The sequence below is a fragment of the Etheostoma spectabile genome, chromosome 4 (assembly GCF_008692095.1).
Source record: "Etheostoma spectabile isolate EspeVRDwgs_2016 chromosome 4, UIUC_Espe_1.0, whole genome shotgun sequence".
Classification (NCBI taxonomy): domain Eukaryota; kingdom Metazoa; phylum Chordata; class Actinopteri; order Perciformes; family Percidae; genus Etheostoma; species Etheostoma spectabile.
Genome location: NC_045736.1, coordinates 20,733,918 through 20,759,229, shown reverse-complemented (window position 1 = coordinate 20,759,229; position 25,312 = coordinate 20,733,918). Strand labels below are relative to the sequence as shown.

Here is a 25,312-nt window from a genome sequence, read left to right as displayed (position 1 = left end):
ACTATATCCCAACAATACATGACTGACAGTCAAATTCAAAAAGAGGTCAACATTTTGCAGCAACAATTTGTTGATGGCCAAGAAGAGGTTGCTTTTTTAAAAGAGAGTCATAAGACAGAGGAGCAATCACAAAAAGAAGCTGATGAGGAGCCTACAGGTTTTATGGAAGAGACACTATCCGCAGAAAATGCTACAGAATCTCAAACTCAAATAGAGATCCACATTTTGCAGGATATTGAACCACAGACTGAAACCTCTAACTCTTCTCCTCCCTCAACTTCAGATTCAGACTGCGGGGTGTCTCAATCACCAGATGTGCTCTCACCCTCCAAGCTTTCTTCTCGGCAACACACATCAAACGAGTCAGATGCAGAGCTCGTTACTCCTTTGGTAATGGACTCAGTCTGTCCCCCACCTCTAAATCCTGATGCTGCTCCAGCTGCTGGCATCCCAAAAACTGTCCCACCTCTTCATCTGGACTATTGTGAAGAACCCCTTCAGTTCTTGTATTCCTTTAGCACCGATTCCCCCACAGAGCTGCCTTCCAGCTCTTCAACTCCTTTTCTACAAGAGGGAAGTGGAAGTGTTGACCCTGACTTAACCCTTAAAGAAGAGCCCCAGTATCCCAAGAACCTGTGGGATGCAGTTAATCGCATTAGGAAACATACAGCGCCTGACTCTGAGAATGAGGAGGAGGACGTGAGTGAGCCGTGGGATCCAGAGAGTGTAGTGGAGGACTTGGATGTGATAGTCGGCATACATTCTAAGAGGATAGACTTTGACGGAGCAGGGCAACAGGAAGTTTCAACAAAAGAAGTGTTGAGGATGTAGAAGTGGGACAAATCCAGGCGGATCGGTGCCATGAAGAGCCTTTACATGCTGAAGAAGACACACTGTCATGCAGCAGCACCTGCAGCCAAGGCTCTGGGGACACCGTTATTGTAGCAGATAAGGACGAGGTTGAGGAATCGCCACCTGATTCCGGGATGGAGAGCAAGGCTGAGGGGGAGCGATGCTTCTCTGCTAAAGTAAAAGATGAGACTGCAGCTAAGGAAGAGGGAGATAATGATGCCAACGAGAGTGTAACAAATAAGTCTAGTCAGAGGGAGGAGTGCCTGGTTGAGATGGCGAATATGACAATGCAGGCAGTGGAAATGACAGAAACAGAGCAAGAAGATGAGGAGGTGGTAGTTTCCGTGCCCTCATAGGTCTCCGATGAAAGGATGATTGAAAGTATGTCTTTAAAATAATTGGATAAACAAGGAACGCTAGTATGATGTTGAGTTAAACTTCTAACAACTCTGTAGGCCTATCTACATTTGAATTGTGCCTAATAAGGAATGAAAGTAATTTCCTCAGTAACATTTTGTAGCAGATTTTTAATGTATCTTTTAGTTTTAGTCTAATCCTAGAGCTGTTATTTTTGATGGGTAAGTGATGATTCATTTACTGTTGTTATAGAAATGTAGCAATTTGACATCTAATATTGCCAAACCATCCGTTTGACAGATTTATTCTTGTAAAGTAGATCTTGCATACTTTTTCTTGAAATGTGGGTATCTGCTTTTTCTAGAGTGTTTAGGGTTGATACTGTATGTGGCTGTGAAATTATGAAAGTTGATGTAATAAAATATTGAATATTTGGATTGGTTCATGGTTTGATGATATTTCTGGCTAAAATCAAGCCATTGTTCTTTATTACAAGTGGATAAAACAACAATAAGTCCTTAAGAAAAATGGACGAACTTCACCTGCTGAAGAAGATTGCATGATCCAGCTGAAAGCTCCAGAACAGCTAGTAAATGTACCTTGTCAACCAGAAGGAGTCTAAAAAAGAAGTTCTCTAGTGATGACATAATTGTTGAGAAAAGTCCTACATTTCAGTTTTTTCTTGTTTGTCAGCAGTCCATTATTTTAAATACAACTATTACGTAATAAAGTATTGGCTATATGTGTCTTCTCATCTTAATCAATTTATTTATTGATTTGTTGTGTGAAATCATATAAAAATACAATTTCAGTGAAATATAATGTCAGTATTTACGCATTACAGCAGTGATAAAAATAATTCTCAAAGAAATTTGTCCAACAATACATTGAAAAAGTTATATAAACATCCAACAAACTGCCTACAGTATGTGGAAACATTAAGGCTGTTCTTAAATCATTATTATCAGACTATTACCGGAACTTATTTATAATAATTTGGATGCTATCAGTACAGGCAACAAGAGGTAGCCATTGAAATTAATCTATGGAGTAAAAGAAATATTTTAGTGAATTAATCAATTTTTGATAGTTTAGAAATTAGAAGTCAAATATATTTCCATTGATTAAAGACAAAACAGATGCAAAGAACTTATGTGTATATATATATAAAAAAGAAAATATCAGAACGTTCAAATGAGACAGAAAGTTAATTTAAAAGAAAATACACTTATACCAAAAATACTTTTAATCTAGATTGACAGTACAGCATGAAGACTTTCTAACGGAGTGTGAGGCTTTAATTCAACAATCAATGTGTGGACTGGAGCACACTCTGGTGGGCTTACACTGGAGTTCAGTTTTACTGGCTGAAGAAAACAGAACTTTAGTCTTGATACTTCAAAGTAATAACAAAACACTTTAAATATCGTAATTCAAGGCAATTACAGCTGATTTCTGTAGTGGTTAATGGAAAGAAGGGATGTCCTGCTCCTGAAGCTATAAACTATTTTATACTTTATTTGTTTGGTAAAAATATATTGTTCTGCTCTGGATTAGAAAGGCAGCATAGACGGAAAGTAGACCTTTTCTGAAATAATTACTGTTAAAATAAACTCATACATTTCATCCTTGGGTGTCCTTAGTCCTAATTACACACAAAGCAGTGTTTGAAGATTTTCAAAAGTTAGAATTTTACTTCCTTCCCAAATTTTCTTTTTTGAGTTTGCTGCAACTTTCATCTTAATTTCCATTGCCAGTTTCTTTGGTGAAACATGTTTGATCAGTTCATGAGGACATCTCCAACATCAACCCACTTACCTAAAACAGTACATTTTATGTTTTCTTAACTGTTATACATTTCATGTCAACAGTTACAATTCTTAAAGGGCTAATGGTGATCAGTCTTTGAAGAGTGTGACATTACATGGGAAACATTTCTTCAGCAATAAAGGCGGATTTTGTCATTTGGCTAGCTAGCCACTCAGATCATCTTACTTTATCACCTTACATAATGTGTCTAGAACTTTTCAGCTTTTTTTCTAATGGAATATTCAACCAAAACAAGTTATTCCTGTAATGCTGTGATCTTGGACAGTTCCATAAAAACTGGTAAGCATTAAAAACTACAGCTAAAGCTAAAAATATAATTTGGCATCAAATTACACGTTCATTGATGAGCATGGGTGAATAAAAAACATTAATGCACTTTTTCCTGGCTTCAGTAAGGACTTTATCAATGTAAATTAATATTGACTGAGAGACCACTTGACCAAATTTCAATCTGATCTCTGTGTAATTAAATTACAATACTTAAACTATATACATAATTAATCCTGTAAAAAATCCAATACGTACTGGGAAGTATAACTTAATTTTTGCAGTTTCACAGTTTCAGTTTTATCTGATGAAGAGCATCTGAAAGCAAGAGCCTCCATATGAAACACAGATTATTGAAAAGTATAATAACTTACAGTTTATAAAGAGGTGACAAGATGGTCCAAAGAAATACAGCTAAAAAAAAATGGCAAACTGGTCCTTAAAATTGTCACAGAACAAAGAAATAACACTTTTATTTTAAGGTTGATTTTCTACTATCTCGCATAGAAATGTGTACACATCTTCCACCACTGCCATGGCGTAAACCGGTGCTAAGACACAACTGAAAACATCACCCAACGTCTCCATATCAGCTGAGGAGAGATGGCAGCCATGGCAGGGTGATATCAAAGTTCGTCGTGCGGCACTTTCAGAGCATGGTCACATAGGTCTGCAGAGCACACAGGACAGGAAAACACATAAAATACAGCCGCTGGCGCTGCAGTGAAACCACATAACAGAAATGTGTACAACTAAGGATAAAAAATATATAAAAATCAGACATGTTGAGTCAAAAACATACCTGTCCTCTTGCTACAGAGTTTGTCTTTGACATTATCTGTCTCCTGAGCGAAGAATTCAATGACTTCATCTTCATGCTGCTCAACAATTGTTTCACACTGGAGAAAAAGTTTTTAAACTGTTACGAGCTGCACGATTCACAGCATGAGTCACAAGATTTTGGGGTGTGGGTTGCAAGAAAAATATTCTTAAATATTATCATCCACATCATCATCGACAATAAAAGCATAACAGAAAGCCGAAATGAAAGACCATTAAAACATATTATGATGCATTTTATGGAATTTTGTACTCACGGCAAATTTTAAACTGCCTGTAACTCTTGAATCCAGCGTGGCCTCTGAGAGGTCCATGGCCTCACCGCTCCGAGATTTTATCCTAACATAAGACTTCCTGTTTGTCGAAGAATCTGTGCGCTCACCATAGTCCCCCATCCTCTCACACACATTCTCCATCAGCTCGAGGAGGTTTCCCTCTGAGCGAGCCAGAGGAACCTGTTGGCATCAAAAGTCATGAAAAACTAAAAAGATGTGAGGTTTTTCTACAAATGCAGTAATAATAAATTAAGTAACAACACTTTATTTTGCAGTCCAGTTTCGTTGCTCATTAAAGTCAGGTAACAATATGAGTTTTTGACTGCTTTTTTGTTTCTCTACTCTCACCTTGCACTTATGACAATATCCTAGAGTACAGGGGGATGCCATCAGGTGTCTTGTGATGTCCGACCAATAGTCCCAAATCCAAACATATTCAGTTCATCATCATATAAGACAAATACATTTGAGAAACTAGAACCAGAGAGGATCACTTAAGCGATTGATAATGTATCAAAATAGTTGTCCAATCGTTGTCTAAGTCTATTTAGTTAGGTTAGTAGCATCTCATCCCAGTGAGAAACAGTTGATAAGCCAAACTGCTTAAATCAAACGAACATGTGCAGCACTACAGTAGTAAAGTGGTGCAGCCTATAAAGGGGGTTTGACACATTACTACGTGGCTGTGCTGCAGCCTCACCTCTCTGATGGACTGGCTGCCGTCGGGGTTGATCCTGAAGGATCCCGTCTGGATCATTTTCCTTGGATCTATTTGGGAGATGGCCCACTCCATCTCATCTACCAGAGCCCTGCAAGCTGCGGTGAGCAGAAGGAGAGCAACCACGCATTAGGACCTGTCTGTCCTGAACAAAGCGTGAGCGAGCGACTTAACATGCAGACATACAGTACCCTAAGTTACATACCTCCACATCTGATGTCCTGTCCTTGTCTGGCTGCCTGGCTGAAGCTCAGAAGGAGACACAGAACCACACATGGTGTGAGCAGAACGGCCGCTTCCCTCATCTTGCATCTAAACCCAGATTTCAGCACAACAAAAGCTGACACATCAACCGGCAAAAGAAACATTCCAGTGACTCTTTAAGAAGGTAGCCCCTGGTAACCTCTCAGCCACTGCTAGCTACAACGATGTCCGACAAGCATGAACCAGGGAACAATTCAGACACAAAACACACACATCTTGATACATTTTCATTCAACTTACAAATTTCTGGCAGTGTTTTCTGAGACCACCTTTACGCTTTTACACGCTGTTTCGTGCCATCGCATTCGGTGGAATGTGGTGACGTAGGCAACGGAGCTGCTGGACAGGATGGAGCCGCGCTCCAGACGGCGCCCTCGCGTGGCCGGGAAGATGCCAACGGCTTCGTTCCTTCCGTTTAACGTTATTGAGGCAAATCGAGTCGGCTTTTGGGTGATTCTTTAACTACGGTAGCCTATTTATCTTGTCCCTGTATGAAATAATAATTTTAAAAAAAACACACTTTCTTCACCCTAACGCGAACTTGTAAAAAAAAAAAAATCGTTTTCAAAGTATCATAGCGCAATCGTTCTTTTTATAATATATGAGGCCTTTTATGCATGGTTTTTGCTGTTTTCCCTCTGTCCCTAAGCCAGACTTTGTATTTTAAACCTCGGTTAATTCTAAATTAAACATTTAAATAATGTAGATTTCAAGAACAACAAGAGAATCTTGGGATCTGTTGTTTTAGGTTCAGGCCTAGGCCTACTTAGTAACCATAGAAACAGAAACTCCACAGTGGTATTTGCTGGACTTACAGCTGCAAAGAGGATGATTGCAACCCATTGGAAACCACCTCATGACCTATCTATCCGTGCATGGACCCTTTCCTTCTTGGATGTTGTGTATATGGAGCTCTCTACGGCGCATTCATGGAGCGCCAGGAGACTCTGGACACTTGGCTGGGCCTCGCTCAATCTCCAGCCTGGTTTAACTTGCACAGGTGCATGGTCCCTTGTCTCGTGTCTGTCTGTGTATGTGACTATTTCTGCATGTGTTGTTTTGGCTCCCTCCTTAACTTCTAACGTTACCTTAGAAGAAAGCAGCCTCTATAAACAACAACTATTACTAACATTAGGCTACTACAAACAAGGATAGCACATTTGTGTGAAACCTTGGGAAAAAAACTAGCTATAAAGTGATTTAACAAAAAGGAGCAAACAATTTGCTCAAATAGGTGCAAGCCAATTTTGAAAGTCAGACAAAAGCTACTCATGAAGTAACATTATTCACTGGGAGCCCTATAAAACTCCTGCAGGCTATATCATGCTTATTTTGTGATACAGGGGCTAAAATGTGCGACGTACTGCTCCTCAGCAAAAACATTGCTGCTGTGAAATCAGACACTGATGTACTGTAGGTGAATTCCCCAGCAGTCATAGTAGGAAAAGTAAAGATACTGTCTTAAAAGAGCAACATGGTGTTTGGTCTTCAGAACCTATATTTTAATATTCAGTAGGCTGGATGTTAAAAGGCCACCAATAACAACCTATCTAGGTGAACTTAGTAACATTTGGGAAAATGAGCTTTATCTAAACTAATTTCTAGTAAAAAAGAAATAGCAACATGATGATTCTGTTAATGGGGATACACAATAAGGAGCCGCTGAGTGTAATGCATTCTGCATTCTGCGTTTTTCTATAAGATCTTTATGAATACGATCCAATGTACACCCCAGTAATGCATTCTTGTCTTATTTTTTCTTCCTAAAAGAGGAAATAATAGATAGATTTGGAAACAAAGATTTTTGAAGTATTTTTCCTTTTTTTTTATTCAACAAGACAAAACAATATTCACACATATAACAGAGATGGTAGATTATCTAAAACAATTGATCTTGTCAAAAAATGAAAGGAAAAAAAAATCAGGAATAAACACTTTCAGTACAGTCTTAGCTAATACTAATACTGTATCATACCATACAATTGAATCAAATCAGAAATATCACATTTACCAGAAACCAGAAAATGGTCTCTGACGATCCCAACATACTTAGACACTTTAAAATACAATTCTACATGTAACACATGACACAGTTAGCAATACAAAATATGGTTTAACTGAGGGCAGTGCCATGTTTTCAATAAATTTCACTAGAAGCTAGATTATAACACACTAACACTAACATTCTTTGACCAAATGCACTTCTCCGTCACAAAGATATGTTGAGTGAATGTTGAGTCCTCCTAACGTCATTTGCTAACCGCTAAGTATTAACCTTCTGCTGTGTCAGTGGTCCTCCATAATGTAAAACTACTGTATACAGCTTACAATATCAACTTTAATGCTTTAAATTATGCCATGGCCCATTATTTTTGTAATCAAGTGCTGGTTCACTTATTTATTTTAAAGTGTTTTTTCCAGGAGTGAAATTACTAAAAAGGTCTTTTGAACAAATATTTGGTTTTTATTTGGCATGACATGTCATTTCAAACTTGAAAGTAGTCACACAAGTTAATCATTTTATACAACCTATTAGTGGGGGGAAAATACACTTATACATTTCCTGAGAAAAATATTAGTCTTTCCTTTCAGAAAGTATAACGGCAAATGCAGAACACATTGGCCAAAAGAAATTTTGAAAATATATTAAAAATGTAGTATAAGCCTCTCTATACCCCACCCTACAGTTGTTCCACCTACAACATTGTGAGATTCTTGTACTGGCTTGTAATCCTAGTGACTGAATAGTGTGCGGGACATCCTAGAAATGAGGCACAGTGGTGAATACATGGGGCACTGTGGTTGTCTGTACAGCAATTCTAATATACAAGTGCAGTTTAGTATTTGGTAAGTAGTATTTTTTGGTATTTGGTATTTTTGGTACAGTGCACAATGATACCTCTGAAGTGTGTTTTCATGACAGATTCTCTTGTGGTTTGGCATTATTGTTTCATATAGTTTTCTGTCTCCTTCTCTAGTGTCTTCTCTGTACTCTTTTTACTTGTTTTATTTTCTGAAAAAAAAAAGAAAAGGCATTTGTCCCACGTATAGACACTCTGTTGCTAAGCTAACACTAATCTCCCACATTTGAAACAGTCAAACTTGTTCATGTTTTGTACAATTACAAACTCCCATGAATCTCCCGGTAAACCAGAGTCCAATAACCAAAACTATCTTGTGCCAGGATACCAGGAGCAGTGAGATACAATGGACATGTCCCGTGCGGTTACTCGTGATACAACACATTGCTTGTTATATATTTACCGTTTTATTTGCACCAGATTACCAGTTTCTAACTTTTTCTTCCATATTCATTTCAGAAATTATACGCCATAATTTTCTTTCATTCATCGATTCTTTTTTGCACACATTACACCCGGTGCAAATTTGGCTTAAGAAAGGCTAGCTGCTGATGTAACAAAATTAAAACATTTTAAACCAAACTAAACATCAACTAAAACTCCATAATAGCCAAAGTAGCATCTATAAAAAATATATTAACTACACATAAATAAACAAAACTAAAAACTAACTGACCTAAGCTTAAATGACAATAGAAATAATAGAATATATAAAATTATCACTTATCACTCAGTGGATCAAACTCCAAGGACTGCATTCACTGATCAATTATATGAAACTTCTACTGCAAATGTATTAACTAAAATTCATAAATTAATTAAATGGGAATGTATACATGTGAGTGTCTGCTGCCAGTGTCTTTTTTAGATACAATACTACCAAGGACCACTGAGATAGAATTTTAAATTCCTACACATGGTGGCAATAATTTAATAATTTACAATAAGCAATTGTTCATGACTAGACTTTGAAATACAAAACAATATGTACTGTACAGACCTCATCTCCTAGAACAGAAATTCCTGGACTCTAAAATAGATCTGTAACTGACCATAAAATGACATAAAACTGTCATTCTCTTTTATATCGTATAAAACACCAGAAAAATTGTGACTAATCACACACAAATATATTGTATATTTCTCAAGTGGTATAGTCATATTTAATATATTATTTTGCAAAAAAAATGTTGTCTAATATTTACAATGTGAATGCTTTAAATCCCTAGAGATTTTATTGGAATAGAAAATAAAATAAAAGGAAGCTGATCAGTCCCCACCAAAATGCATACAAGAATTGTTAATATCATGCTGCAACATTGGTGTTTGACTTTTCTATTTTATGAATAAATCATACAACATTTACATATGACATTTATCTCGTTCTCACTTTGTGGGGGTGTGTGATAATGGAAAAATTTATGTCATGTCACCTAAACCAAACCAAAAGAAGTGCAAGATTGAAGGTAGAAAATAAACTAGATGAATTTTGCAGCCTGGTGGCCATGTTGGAGGCCCGTAGCATCTTAGGTGCAGCACCGGTTAAAAACAACCCACCGTGTCTTTGAACTCAAGACTGCCATCTCAATGATGTGGAATAGTGAGTTAATTATTGTGTGATTTCTAAATGGAAAGCAATAATCTCATCACAGTTGTGTCTGGTTGGCAAACATGATACATTGGACCTTAAGTTTCTTGTTGTGTCAAAAACCTGAAGTAGTTTACCGTCACAAGAACCTAAATCCTTTAAACATATTTAACCATTATTTGCATAAACATTATTTAGCTGAGGTTGCTGAGACCTTTGCAATGGAAAACACCCATCATTGGATTAGACATTGGCTGGTGTACCACACTGTGTACTGTAAGGAAACTTTAAAAACCTGTTAGGCACAGAGAGGTGACGACAAACACATATTGGCCGAGCTTCAGTTGTCCCACACTTCTGTCGGGTCATCAGTTCAACAGCCGCTCACAATGAGTCCTCCTATCTCTCAAACAGACTATCAGTATCCATGTCACTCATTAGGTAACCGTCTGTGTGCTGTGACAGTTGCATCTGAAAGAGAGAAGAGATTTATCAGTGAGGAGATTATTATTGTACACAGACGGTTAACTCATCACATGAATCAGCGTGGCATTATTTTAACATTAATGAGGACAACCTGAATTATAAAAGAAAATCATTCATATGATTTTGCCACAATTTATATTGATTACACCGGATTCTCAAATCTTCATAGCAAAAGTGTAAACTATGAATTATAAAAATTAAGAAAATACTCTGACCCTACTCTACTTACCTGAAGAAGAAAAAAACAACTACATGCTAGCTATACACATTGTGCTTATCGTGAAACGTGAAAGCATCAGTGTTACTGCAGCTCATTATACATGTACATACATCTACATGCTAGCTTTTCTCAGGCCATATGAACCTAGAGAATGCAGATACACAGAATGACAAGTGTAAGTGGTTTGCTATACTGCAATTTAGAAATTATATGCAAAAATGAAATATTTAATACTAATAAGAAGAAAAGATCACAATCAGTGCTGGTTTTTGATCATTTGTGAATATGGTTCAATCAGCTCACACTGTGAATTTGTAAATGTAAAAAAGAATTTATATTGCCTACCATCATGTTCTATCAACCCTGGCAATATAAAGTAAAAACAAAGAACAATTTGGCCTATGATCCTTTAATCCAGGAAAGAGAAATGTGTCCAACACATCTTGCATTTTACATTACAGCAGGATGTACAGTAAGGCAAGTTACATTGTCACAAAGCTGCCACAAAACAGAAACCATTACCATATTTTAACATTATTTTCATGGGACACGTTCTCCGGCTCAGTGTACTGTTTGTAATTGTTTGTTCCTTAAATTTATAATAAATTTTATCACAAAAAAAAACATTTGCATGAGAAAACTTCCATCTTAAGATAATTCTCTAGTCATTTTTTAGAAAACGGTCCTTTATTGCCTTCTAATATAATGTAATAATTTAATTCAGAGTTTATTTAAAAACAGTTGAAACACAATGCTTGAATCCTTTAGATATTCAGACAGAAGACGCCAACAAATGTCCATATCTCCATTATTTCCCATTTATTTTGAACACATGGGGTTCTTTATCCAGTAGCAAGGACAGACACTTTACACTTTACTGCATTGAAGGTTTAATAACCTTGTAACAGTCTAAATGTGCCTTTGCCATGTTTTTTTTTGTTGTTGCCTGTGAGATATTCATGTGACAATGTATAAAGTCACAGAAGCCTGAAAACCTTGAGAAACTTTATGAACGCTTTTGAGAACTCGGAATCGGAGTGCTGAAACTGTACTTGATTCACCACAGGGCAAACTTTAAAAATCGATAACTTCTGAAAGAACCTGAGATCGTGATCACATGAACTGTATGCTACACAGTACTTGGATTAGACCAAAAGGAAAGCTGCTGTGCTGTTCATATATTAATTTCCACATCAAACTGCTGCTGCTAAACTTGTGTTAAGCCACGCTAGACTTACACAAAGCTGTGTGAAGGCAGACTGTGCTGTAATCTACGGCACCTGGTAGTGGAAATGATGGCACCTGTCTTACATTTAAATATGAATAATTAATTTTAAAAACAAGTTTTAATTCTCTTTGCATTGTTTTATTTAATATGTATATTGTTTTAGTGAAACAAGCTATGTTTTAAGCTTTCAGTGAATCTACAGTTAATAGTAATAGTTTAATTTTAGTAGAAAGAAACAGACATACACTTAAAATAAACTAACATTGAGAAAGGAGAACAAAAACATTTCTGAAGTCTTAAATAAATCAGTGCAGAGCACTGGGCACACTGTAACTTCATTAACACCAGATGCACCCGAATTAGCATAATCATTTTCTATATTCAAATTCATCCGATTTGACCGGTTTTTAAACCAAAGCCGTAGCATTTTTGAAAACTAATTCACAGAATCACTGCTTTCGAGGGTTTAAAGATAGATTACAGACTGTAAATCCCTCTGAGACAAACTCGTGATTTTGGGCTACATAAGTAACCTCGACTTCCTCTTTATTTGTTTTGACTTTTGTTTTCAGTTCTCCTTTAAACACAGCTTTGTCATGAAAATAACAATTATGACAACGACAGTATTTCGAAGCTACCACATTACTTGAATTCATTTCCTTGTCTGCACAGCAGATTAAATAAGTCACAGTTTTCAAATTATAACACTATGTATCGCAATATGACATATTACAACACAATTCTATGAAGCTTTTCTCCACAGACAAACAATACTAAATAAAATGTAGAGTAAAGGTTTATCATGGTTTCACTAAAGAAAAGCAAGGAGAAAAAAAAAAAATCAATACTTCTATGGATTTTTTTTCTTTATCCAACACCTAAACTCACAGTCAGGAAGGGATGAAACAACATCTGTATCAACTTCACAGTGCTACTAACTTATCTTCCTTCACACTCAATTTTAATTCACTGATAAGCTCACTTTAAGGTGTTGATTAAGCAGAGTCACTGGCATCCTAATTATTTAGGCACTAAAAGAGGACAAGGTTGCAGTCATATAAAGTGTTACTAGTTTGAATGGAGTCTTTTAATTTCATGGACCAGTTTAGTCTTGATCACATTAACAATAGTTCTCGTCAGGTAGCGATGACCAAGTAAACTCTAACAGACTTTGCCTCATATCAAAAATTACATAGAAATCCCTCCTTCACAGACTTGGTTGTATTAACCCGATGTCTACTCTGTACTTGTGCAGAACAAAGAGACTGGGATGTGACAAATGAAGTGCATGCATAATTTATGCATGATACCAAAACTTGCCACTTTAGCTTCTTTGACATGTTAGACAGATATGGTTTTTTTTTTCTTCTTTTTTTACTTCTTCTTTTCCCCACAATAAGGGGCTGGATATAGTTTGGTGATTTTGGTAGGTTTAACATAACTGTCCTGTGAATTATGTGATTATCTAATTATATTATCTTAAAAATATGAATTATTATTAAAATGTTAGATGCAAAAATCCAGTGAATCAAATGAGATGAGTATGTTGAGGTAGACTGATTGGCAATAATTACTAAGCCTCGGCTCCTTCCACTAGGACACTGGGGGGTAAGAGGGCTCACAGAGAACATGGTACAACTAGCATAAGTACATGCCTTAGGGAACAAGAGAAATAACCAGTAATGAAAAAGACCACTACTTTAGGTGATAGTTAGGTCAGTTCTTACTTAATGAAAACAATCGTAAAATGTGAAAGAAAAGGTTTAATTCTAACCTCCACAGCACATTGGGCAGAAACACAGCAGCCATTATTGTTGTACTGCAAACGTTGGATCTTTCATACAATGCGTATATTCTGTTGTATTTATGTAATCAAACTTTATATATATATATATATATATATATATATATATATATATATATATATATATATATATATATATATATATATAGTTTGGTTATTATTTGAATTGTGGCAATTCAAATGGGCCTTTTCAAGGTTATTTGATGCTGAATAAAACTGGATTTTTGTGTAGCTATATTGTGCGTTTCGTCTGTCATGCTTTGCTATTCCCACAGGCAGGGAAATGTCAAGTTAAACCCAACTTGTGGCACGACTCTATTTGAGGACTTGTAAAATCTAACTTTTAATTGAGATCCTCTGTCATTCTCCTCATGATGACCAGAGTGTGTGAAAACTGTCGGGAATGTCTTTCCCAAAGATGTGGTGAAAATACAAGCTGAGCTGCTATTTCTTTTTTTTTTAAAGTGTAGAAAGTATTTTACAAAAATGGAAAATCTGGTTTAAAGATACAGATCATTGAGTTATTAATCAATAGAGCTACATGTTGTATAAACTACTCATGTTGCAGTATGCTGCTTTACAAGCAGAGTTGAATATAGTTTTTGCCATTGAGGATTGTAACACCAATTGATTTGTCAAATGATGTATATACATTTCCTTAGAAGTCTTTGTAATCATCAAACAATTTCTAAAAAAACAAATTCTGTGCTGGTTTACTATTAATTTGGTTACCTAAAAAATTCTGATAACCAGCCTAACACAAAATAAACAGGTGACAGTAGCAGAAAATGTGCTTTCAAGATCCTACACAATCTAGAAAAGTCTTGGTTGTGTACAGGGCTCAGTGTCTCCAAGAGGAAAGAGGAATGCTGGTGGTTACTGTCCTGTTCGGCTCTAGGAGTCGTACTCAGACTGCTCCTCTATGAGCACAGCAGGTCGATTGCTTACCCTGCTGCCAAAGTCCAGACAGGAAACCCCCAAGGCAACCAAACAGTGCCATGCCTGCAGACAACAACACAGGAGAGAGGTAAATGCTTTTTTTTTTTTTAAACTAAAATAACCGTGAGAGAGAAGACCTAAATACACTAAAAGCAGTCCATTTTCAAAATCAAATCTAAATTTACTCCATCGTCATGCTAACAAATTCTATGAAATGCATTAGAAAATTGATAAACTAATTTAAACTTGGTAAAACATTTATACTACTATACTTTGTCAGAGAATCATTATCTGCATTTTAAAAAAAAAAGGCTAAAAAAATGTACTAAAGTACATGAATGTAGTGATGCAGTAATACTCACCAGGTAGCATACAAAGCACAGATAGGCTACAGAGAGCAGAGCCGCGATAACATAGAGCAGCACACTGTTCAGCGCCGTCACGTAGACCACCACAAAGTACATGTTGATTGCACAAACCAACAGGATGACAATACCTCCGGAAATCTTCCACACCCTAAAGAAACAGGCAGTTTATTTAGACCAATGAGAAACAATGTTCTTTCACAAACGAACAGTCTCCTGGAAGTATGTTTTTCTGACAGTAACACTGAGGAAATTTCTAGTTTGCATAACTCAATCTTGGCCTGGATTGTTTTTTTCATAAACAGCCTCAAATTTAATTACCAGTCTACATGTCTGAAGATGGTGAAACACTCAATAAACATTGTAGTTCAAAATAAACTTGTCTGGAACAGAGTCAATCAGGGGGGTATTGCACAAAAGTAGAATTTATAAATCCAGGTTAACTGATAAAGCGAGGCTTGACCTAGTCTAATCTGTGCATCCTGGCTAGGTGTTAATACAGCAATACAACAGTAACAATGACTGTCACATGAATAATTATAAAAAAAATAATCGACAACTTTAAATAATAAGAGTGCTTTACGAACAGCAACATCCACTCGTATTTTAATGCAGGCTAATAACAAAGTAAAAAACACTGTTGAGTGAAGAGTAAAGGATCCAGGATTATTACATCCTGGCTTTTAGCCTGGTCAGGAGCAGGCTAGCTGGACAGAATAAATCTCTATTGTAACTTAGGTGCCTCTGCTTTTGTGCAACCAAGTCTAGGCTAAATTCATCCAGCATAACTGTATAGTGGGTCACATTGAGCAAACAAGTTGCATTTGATTTGTCGATGAATAACTTAACACAAAGAAATTCACTGGCTGTCAAACCAAAAGAGATCCCGTCTTACATTTTCTTAGTTTCAACTTGAATTGACTTGGATCCTAAAACACATCCTGAAAAAACGAAGTCACGAATGAATGATAAAGAAATGTATATTTACTCACATTCCATTTGCAAAGTCATTCATTATGGATGTCAGACTGGTGAATGTCAGAATTGGGATCAAAGCAAATGGTAGCTGTTGAATGGAAAGTTATAGTCAATATTTTTACAGTTTTGTGTAAAACACAATAGGACAGAGTAAGAGAAGGTTAATGTTATGGATTTTTTTTTGACAGAATTCATTGTGAGGGCTTTCTTAAATGATTCTTCCTGACCTGCATGCTTTGAAGCACGTTGAGGAAGTCGTTCATCCCGGTCAGATGCTGAACATCCTGAAAAACGGCTACCAGCAGTGTAGGTATGATGGCGATGGAGCGGGTCAGCAACACCCGAGCAAAACGGGACCATCGTAGGTTCAAGAAACCCTTTGCAAACACAAAAGTAAAAATATGAGCACTCCCACTTTTCTGTGTTTTAGTATTTGCCCATTTCCAGGTATATACCCAATAGGAAATCTTACCTCCATGACAAACTGCCCAGAATAAGTCCCTGTCATGGTGGAACTCTGTCCAGCTGCCAGGATCCCTATTGCCCAGATGTAGAGGGCTGCAGGCCCAAAGACACAGCCCAGGACCACTCCCTGAACGGACAGACATACCCACAGAGAAATAAATGATCTATCATCAGTGGTTGAAATGCGGGAGGGGGAACATTGTTCAAGGAGTAAAAGTCGGTAAGGAATATAAATTATTTTTTCCTTGTCTGTCATTTGTCTTTTACAGAGAGGAAGGCAGCATGAGAGTAGCAGAGTAGAGAATAGTAGAACATAAGTCTCATTTCATCGACATATTCTTTATGTAGTGATGATGGTAGAGCAAAACTTGAAAATAGTCAAGCATCCGGCTCTTGATTTTAACAGAATATCCTACATTATTGTGCCATACATGATAGGCACTTGAATTTATTTAATTTAAACAAATCTTTGAATTTGAATAACATCTTTGGTAATTATCTTAATTTTCCAGAGTATCTCAGCACCCCCAATTATGCACATAATGCATAATTTCCAATTAGTATAAAATGGTTAAGTATGTTGATTTAATGTATCCTAATTGCAAAAAACAGCACAATACAGATTAGTGTATAACATACCGTATACTGGATCCAATTAGTATGTAGCGTGGACACAGCTCAAATGTCTGCCATTAAAGGGTAACAGGTACATGTGCTTTGTCTCTTTTCTATACTACATAACTAATTGTATGAATACAATAGAATTAGTACTAAAATAAATATACCAACAGGAAGTGAAAGTACTAACTGGAAGTGATCTTATACGTCCTCCGACATCAATACAACTGTGATTTATTGTTGCTGTGGTGATGACTAAACATACCCCTTTGTAGATATCCACCTCCAGTGTGCCGTTGTTGAGAGGGAAGAGATCTGAGTGAGGGCTGCCGGTTTCATTGCACTCCTTATTCTGCAACCAGGGACACACGCACATAATAAACCACAACTTAAAAGCTCTGGACACTGTGTGTCAGCAGTACTTATCAGAGAACAATTACTCCACTGTGTTTCCATATGAAAGACAACAAGCTTCAGCAGTAAAGAGGAATGGATTCTTAATACTGTGGTGTACACTCACCATTTCAATATTGGTTTTCCCGTAGAACGCCTGAGCAAAGACTGCTACAACAAAGACGTTGATGAGGAAGGAGACGAAGAGAGCGACAGATGACTCAATGAAGTAGTACTTGTTTGCTTCCTTTACTTCTTTCTTATTTTTGCGATCAATGTCCCGAGACTGGTACATAAGGAGGTAAACAGAAAAACTCTCAAATTTCATCAAACACCCAAAGTCTGCTTCAAGAATGTTTTAAAACTGCATTTATACTGCAGAGTTTAGGGGTATAATTCATAATGTGTGTAAAAATGTATACTTTGTGTCAGACACTGACAAATATGCTGTAACTTCTGCAAATTGAATAAAAAAATTGGATGGGACGGCTAATCAGTTTATCAAAAATGATTGACAAGAGTCTATTGACAAACATGTATTTAGAAATTCTCTAGAATCTTGAAAAAAAAGAAAAAAAAAGTCTTTACTGGTTTCTGTGTTTGTCAAAAAGTTTTTCAGCTTCTCTTAGAGTCAGTGATAAGTTCTTAAATGCTTTTTAACCTTGACCAGCGCTGAGTGCAGGTAGATGTTGTGGGGCATGATGACGGCGCCTACAATTCCCACCGCCTGCTCCAACTGCACAGGCCCACACCCGGCACAGTACGGCACAAACATCCCCTTCAGCAGCTCCCCTTGGTCTGGACTTACCAGCACATACTACAGACAGGCAAAACAGAGTCAAACATGTCATGGTGTCATAAACGTCTTGGCAAAAACTCTGTCAACTGTTAAAAAACACTTGAATTATATTGGAAATTGCAAGGTCCTATTACCTCGTAACCAAAGCTCAGAGCCATTACTGTGATGAGGAAGCCAAAGAAAGCTTCAAGTTTTCTCAGGCCTAAAAGGAGATACAAACTGTATCAACGCTGAGATGCACAGCTTCTTTAGACATTGATTGAAAAGTAAGTGATGGTGTATCCGTACCATATTTGTCTAGAAAGAGGAACACAAATGTGTCTGTGATGGTGATGAGGACTCCTGCCCACAGTGGAATCCTGGATGAGAAAGAGAAGAACTACAGTAACTCCGTCCTCACCATCATCAGAAATGTACTTTGTAAATCTCTAAAAGGTTTGCAGTCACTTTTCATGGACAACCAGTGAAGGAAGTACCTGCCCACAGAGAGAAGATTGAAAGCTATGGCACAGCCAATGACCTCCTGCATGTCTGAGCCAATAATTGCCAGCTCCACCATCAGCCACAGGATGAGCCGAGGAACCTGAAAAAAAAGATTTTACAAATACGGTCCCAAGCATTAAAAGTTAGTCTACAACAAGAAAAGGGAAGTTAATGTGTATTGAGAGTAGGGAATGCTCACTGTGGGATATTGGCGGTTGCAGACTTCAGCCAAGTGCATCCCAGTGACGACCCCGAGGCGTGCAGCTAACCTCTGCAACAACAGCCCAATGATAGTGGCTCCAAGGAGCACCCATAGGAGCTGAAAGAAAAAAAGAAGGATACAATCAGTATTTCCTACTGTAATACTATCCTACCATATACTACTTCCTTTACTGGAGTTTTACTTGTGCAGACTGCCAGATTTAAATAATAGCTAACTGTGTAAATTCTCACTCATGTTAACAATAAAAACTGCCATTTCTTTTTAATAATACAGTGGATATACCTATGATGGGAATAACAATAACACCTTTATGCAGTAGATGCCTTTCCTTAGAGAAATATTTTGATCAAGTTTATTATGTGTCACTCCTCTAAGACACCAACACTGTACTCAGACAAAATATAACCGGAAGTATGGCCATTTTTTATTAAAATAATGACACTTTTAGGGAAAAGATATGTATCTGTGTGAAGAGAACAACAAAAACCTGTAGAACCACTTCCTCAAATATGGACGAAGAGAATAAAAAGCTAAAATAGATGACACTGTATTATGGTTCACATTTTGTCCTACACACACCCATTACCCACCAAAGGAAACTTGCAGAACAGCCATGTTAGTTTGGATGTCTAGGTTAACATGGTTTGTATATATCACCTTAAAGCCAGCTTTAGCTCCAGACTGCAGGTCGGACTCAATGTTCCCTGGATCCAAGTAAGCAATGCTCATCAGAAACCCCGGTCCGGTGAAGGCCCAGAGTTTACGGAAACTGAACACCTGAATAGAGGGACAGACAAATTTCATCATTACCTATGCTGTAATTTGATTAATTTAGTATTGTTTCAATTCCAAAATGAAATGTGTTTTGATTCCCAAATCTAACTGTCCAACAAGGGTAAAAGGATTATAATTGATCTTTCAAATTGAAAAACCCAGCTACTACATTCCGTACATGAATACCTTATGTGACGCCACTTTACTTTACTTCAGTCTACCTTCTGCACATTGTCTATTGTTTGCCTGTTTTTCTTGTGTGTTTACTTGTTTGTTTTGCTTTCATTGTAGAGAACGCTGTTGTAACAAGGGAATTTCCCCGCAGCGGGATAAATAAAGTATCATCTAATCTAATTATAAATCAACCAAAATTTAAAACAGCGGCTGTGAGACAGTACCTGGCTGACATTCTCGGGAATGGCCACCTTGTCTTCAAAATATGTGGAGAAGGGTTCATCCTGGGCCACTGGTGAGGCCGGAGGAGAGATGGAGCTGTACTGATTAGTCTGGACTCCATTCTCCTGATGGGAGTCGTCTAACAAAACCAAAGAGGAGAAAAACTAAAAATTAGTGATGAGAGAAGAGTAAGAGTAACGTAAACAGAGAAAAGGTTATCCACTGCTGGAACACTAATACCGCTTACCATCAAGTTCACGCTTTCAGTATCTCAAGGCAGCTGCCATTATGGAACATCTTTGTTTTTTTCTTACCTGGAGCTCCTACTTGCACATGCACATTATGAACATCATTCTGATCAGTTATAATAACTTTTCAAGGACCCATTCAAATGTTGAAAAATTCTATGGATGTGACACAATTACTGCAACAAGGTGCTCTGGGCCCTGCAACATGATTTGAGTGACCTTATTGTATATTATGGCACCTGCAATGTATTAACAACTTAATAAGATAACCTGAAATAGCCAGATGTAAATCAAAAGCACAATTTGCCCCATGAAACTATTTATATCATAGAAATGATGAATCATTTCTAGAGATCTGCTGTGCAACATGACTAATATTTTGGAAACTGCAACCTTTGTTGCTTTTCAAATCCTTAACCAAACTTACCTCTTTAAGCAAAAAAAGAGATGAAAAAAGAATAATTTATAAACTAGGCTGCCTATTAAAGAGAGACCAGTGAGATTTTAAGTTTGAACAGAGATACAGCCGATACATGCAGAACAGCAACAGCTCTGCCAATAAAAATAAACAAAACCAGACAAACCAGCTTTCTTAAAAAACTTGAGCACAAAGCACAGCCCTATTAAATCTTTATTCAGAGTATCTGAGACATGTCTGTGAAGGAGCTTTACTACATACACTTAAGGATTAAGCCATATGAGCCAGTTTAATGACCAGAAGCAACCATTCTGAGAACCTCACTGCTGATAAGCAAAAAACAATTCAACCTCGCATTCAAAACTGCTACATTAGAGATTTGGTTAAATGTTTATGTATTTAGTCAGTCAGTAATAACCTGGGATTTGGGCCACATCATTCAAATCTTAAACCCAATGACTCCATCAACATCTGTTATACGAACACAATTACAGAAAAAGGATTACAAACAAAAGACTAATTAATATTTACCAACTTAAAAATCTACCAGTAAACGATGTGTACTACTCACTGAGTTTGGACTTTTCATTCTTTTCACCCTTCATCTCCAATTCACTGCTGAGCCCAAAGTCCACTGCTCCCTAACAGTGACTCGGCTTTTATACAACAATGCCTTAATCATCACTTTTTTTGTCATTAGATGTCACAACGACATCCCATTTCTATAAATGACCTGCAAAGAAAGGGACCTGCCCTTTACACTTCAACAAATCACACAGCATCACACAAGCAGTGATAAAGATCACAAAAGAAGCAAAGAAAATTAAGAGCATTTTTGATTCTTAAAGAATTCCAAGGAATGAAGAAAAGAAATCTTCTTTTATATAAATATGTTGAGTATGAGGTTTCAGAAGTTAAACCACAGCGTTGTGGTTACATGCATCCAAGACAAAATGTTGTTTTAAGCTGCTCCGTCAACATGCATACTGACACAGAGAGTGTGTTTCAGCCAAATGCCCAGAGTGTTTAACGTTGGAGAACATGGCAGGTGTGTCTCTAATGTGATAGTCATGTTTCTGTTATCTTAAGCAGTTACCTTCGAGGAGGTCTCCGTCTTGCGCGGCCTTCATCAGGGCAGGCTGAAGGATCCCTGGGAACTTGAGGGATGAATATCAGCCTCCCTGGAAAAAGACAACAACAGTTACATTATCTGAAGGTGCATGAAAGTCAAGAGGGTAAAACAGTAATTATCACGTAAGTGACGCTTTGTTCTCTAAACTAACAGGCTTAAAAGTCTTGTTTTGTGTTCCTTTGTTTGATTGTTAAAGAGACGTCAAGGGTTTTCACATGAGGAACAAAAAACTTGAACATAAGACATGACTGTGCAACACTTTGTTATCTCCCCCCCCATTATTAGCAATAGAATTTACAAGTCATAAAAATGACTAAGCAACATTAACAGCATGTGAGAGGTCACTCACTACATTAAAGAGAAGCATTGACAGGAAACCTTATGTTGACCACTGGCATTTCACTTCCATGAATCACATGAATCCTTCCTCTCACTTCTTAACTAAACTTACCACATGAAAAATGAAGTAAAAGACCTCAGTCCATCCAGATAACTGCATTTTATAACACCACGTTCGGTGAGATCGAGAGTGTAGCTCCTCTAAAAAAGCACATGACTATGGGACCATGTGAGGTATAAGACGAGCTGAGGCAGCAGACGGCGCAGCTTTCCCAACAGTCAAAGTTTCCATTAGAGTGCCACTTCCTCAGGTTTACAACTTGACACATGCTTTAAGTAACAGGGCATAAGGTTCCTGGTGGCACTTTGTTTAGTCGCAACAATTATCATTGTGTCAGCTATCAGCAAAATATGAGCGGTTTCTTGTATAAGAACCACATAAACCCCTAATATCGCATATGTCAAAATGAATCAACCTTTCCACAAGGCAAGAAGTTATTTAGTTATTTTTCTATCAAAATAAGGTAACTTGCTGTTTTTTCCAACAATAAATTGATCTATATGACTCTCTACTACACCAAAAAATGACCAATTGTCTACATCTCTTGTAACATCTCTCCTCCTTTTTTTCCCCAGGTTTAAAAAGAAACATTTTCCATTGAGGCAAAAAACACTTATGTTGACAAGCTGCGCAGTTAGAGGTAGCTTGCAAAAATATTAAATCTTTACCCACACTCAAAAAAACGTGTTGTAAAATGTAATGATCATTCCACAAAAAAAAAAAAAAGATACCAAAGAAAGTTATATATATCACTTGGCTGCGGGACACTGCATCTTTTAAGAATCTCATGTGTCCTCATGTGGCTGCAGTCAGCTGTCATTTAGTAAATGAACACATTAGAAATAGTAAAGACACATGATCAAATCAAGCCAGCAATGATCCTGAACTAGTACAAATTATCCTACAGTTTAATACCTGATGACGGGTGGATCAGGTGCATCAGTTTGATTCAATAATTTTTCCCAGACTCAATCAAGTCCAAACAGCCCTCAAACAACCATGTGTCACACACCAACATGTACTAAATGGCATCCCTGTTGAACACACCCTCCTAATAACGGTTTATTCAGTCAGCCTTGTTGCAGGGTTCAACACAAAGAAGTATTTCATCTTAACCTGTGAAGCCAGGGGATTGCAGGTTTACTTCCTCCTAACATTAACTCACTAACTTGAAGATAAAATGAAAGAGTAATAACATCATTTTGGAGGACGGTAGAAGTGATCTCACCAGATCGGATCCCAATCACTCACGATGTAGGACTAATCATGTCAAACACCATGGGCAACCATATCTATGTGGTGATAAAAGAGTTAGACTGACAATGTTTCCCAGCAGAAGCTAAGAATTTGATAAAACTGAATCCATATAATACGCTAAACATTATTCAATGACAGCACCAGCATAAAGTTCAGGAATTAAAATTGATGTCATCATCTACATGATTAATTTTGACTTTACCAAATGTTGTAAAGTTAAATTGGCCAAGGTTGTACATGTCAATTAAAAACTGGTAAGCCTAGTTAGAAACCACATTACTGGATCATCAAACTTCTCCAAAAAGCCTTGGCCTCAACAAACACGTTGGAGGCTTAATCTGCACAGAACAGTTTTTACAATCACTAAATCTGTGACAACTCCCAAACTGGCAAATTATCTCTAACGTTACACCCCTCAAATGATGGCCCGTGCAGGCTTGTATAGCCCATGCAAAAGAAAACATAAATCGCAACATAATAATGCCAAAGAAAACTGATTCAAAATGTTAAACAAGAATCCTACATGACAAACTACCACTTCTTCCTGAAATAACACAAAAACTTTACTATTTTTTTTTTAAATGAGAACTCAGCAACTCCACAAAAACATAAAACCTCCATCTCCAACACTGCTACAGTGTCTTGTATAGGTTTACATACCCATGCTACAGTTGACTATCCTAATTTCTTTTAATTAAGGCATTAAGATAAACTTCCAAAGGATGATTTTTATTTCTCTTTTTAGTCAACTTTAGCATGGGTGTGCAAACTTATGCACGTCACTGTATGTTTAACACAACAAGCACACAGCTGTTGAAAAGGTTAAAAGAGTTATCTCTGGCTCTGTCTAACCAGGAAATTTAAATAATAGAACATGCACACACCTCGAATATTTGTTAGAAGGATATATAGAAGATAGTTATGTAATATAGAAGATATTTGTTTCCCGTGTATCCCATTCACGGTTACATTTCAGCAACTAACACCTTAAACTTGCCTGACAAATGGGCAGTGGACCAAATTCCGTTAATTTAGCTAGGGTATGTCTGTCAATTATCCTACTCTAGAAGAGAGTGGGAAAAGCAAACTTAACTGGTAAAAACTCCAGCAACACGTATTAAGAACAGCATGTTGTCCTTTGTAATACAATTACAACACGCTCTTTTAATGTTTGAATAATGTCAATTGATTTTTACAAAATCACAGAGTAAGTAACGTTAGTAGTAAAGAGCTAACCTGAAGTTCAACGTTTGACCTCTCGTCTTGATAACTTAACGTTAGCTACATGGTGATGTGGCGGCAGCTGAACCAAACATAGCTAAAAATGAAAGCAAGCTTGGCCGCTAACTAACTAACGATGTATGTGAACCAGAGAAGTTTCCATCGCCTTTAAACCCTTCTAACAAACCCGATAACATAAACCCCGACGCGCCAACACAGTCAATCTAGCCACAGTGTGACAAAGCTAACAAGTTTCTATGGTGAGTTAGCTAGCTGTCCTGATGGGTCTGCTGCCGTGACCCTTATCAAAGTATAAAAACGCCCTTACCTGGGTATACTTTATGAGAGTGTTAAATTACAGGTTGTGACGATTAAAGCTGCATTTCAACGGACCCAATATGTGTAAATTTAAAGGTAACTAGCTAAGTAGCACGTTATCAAGCTAAATACTGCCAAAGTCGTAGCTGTAACTGTAAGTTTAAGACTCAATGCGCATGTGCACCAACTTACCTGTCCTGATTGGTCAATGGGTGAGCTGTTGCAAATCGTTTGCCCTGGTTTTAGCTTGTCAGGCGGTGCTGATCATCCACATACATTTATATGTCTGTGGTGC

General features: G+C 37.2%; 2 protein-coding genes across 8 annotated transcripts; both read right to left on the bottom strand.

Annotated features, from left to right (window-relative positions):
* Nucleotides 1-2,923: 2,923 nt before the first annotated feature.
* Nucleotides 2,924-5,905, bottom strand: cnpy2 (canopy FGF signaling regulator 2). 2 transcript variants are annotated; one of them, XR_004331595.1, is made up of 7 exons: nt 5,644-5,905; nt 5,345-5,451; nt 5,122-5,237; nt 4,404-4,601; nt 4,109-4,205; nt 3,143-3,976; nt 2,924-3,112 (listed from the first exon to the last, which is right to left on the bottom strand). XR_004331595.1 is itself a non-coding variant. In XM_032513125.1 (6 exons), exons 1-6 carry the CDS (start codon nt 5,706-5,708, stop codon nt 3,933-3,935), a joined length of 627 nt encoding a protein of 208 aa, XP_032369016.1. In that variant the 5' UTR covers nt 5,709-5,905; the 3' UTR covers nt 2,924-3,932. The 2 variants fall into 2 exon arrangements, 1 of the variants encoding a protein (XP_032369016.1); XM_032513125.1 differs by having other exon boundaries at nt 2,924-3,976.
* A 3,778-nt stretch (nt 5,906-9,683) lies between these two features.
* LOC116687616 (natural resistance-associated macrophage protein 2-like) lies at nt 9,684-25,200 on the bottom strand. 6 transcript variants are annotated; one of them, XM_032513118.1, is made up of 17 exons: nt 25,028-25,200; nt 21,786-21,870; nt 20,026-20,162; nt 19,511-19,630; nt 18,830-18,949; nt 18,624-18,730; nt 18,436-18,506; nt 18,282-18,349; nt 18,010-18,165; nt 17,476-17,634; nt 17,221-17,307; nt 16,345-16,464; nt 16,100-16,249; nt 15,887-15,960; nt 14,892-15,045; nt 14,539-14,592; nt 9,684-10,323 (listed from the first exon to the last, which is right to left on the bottom strand). In XM_032513118.1, exons 2-17 carry the CDS (start codon nt 21,817-21,819, stop codon nt 10,252-10,254), a joined length of 1,683 nt encoding a protein of 560 aa, XP_032369009.1. In that variant the 5' UTR covers nt 21,820-21,870; nt 25,028-25,200; the 3' UTR covers nt 9,684-10,251. The 6 variants fall into 6 exon arrangements, with proteins under 6 accessions (XP_032369009.1, XP_032369011.1, XP_032369010.1 ...); XM_032513120.1 differs by lacking the exon at nt 25,028-25,200 and adding an exon at nt 24,715-24,739; XM_032513119.1 differs by lacking the exon at nt 25,028-25,200 and adding an exon at nt 22,273-22,296.
* Between the last annotated feature and the right edge of the window lie 112 nt (nt 25,201-25,312).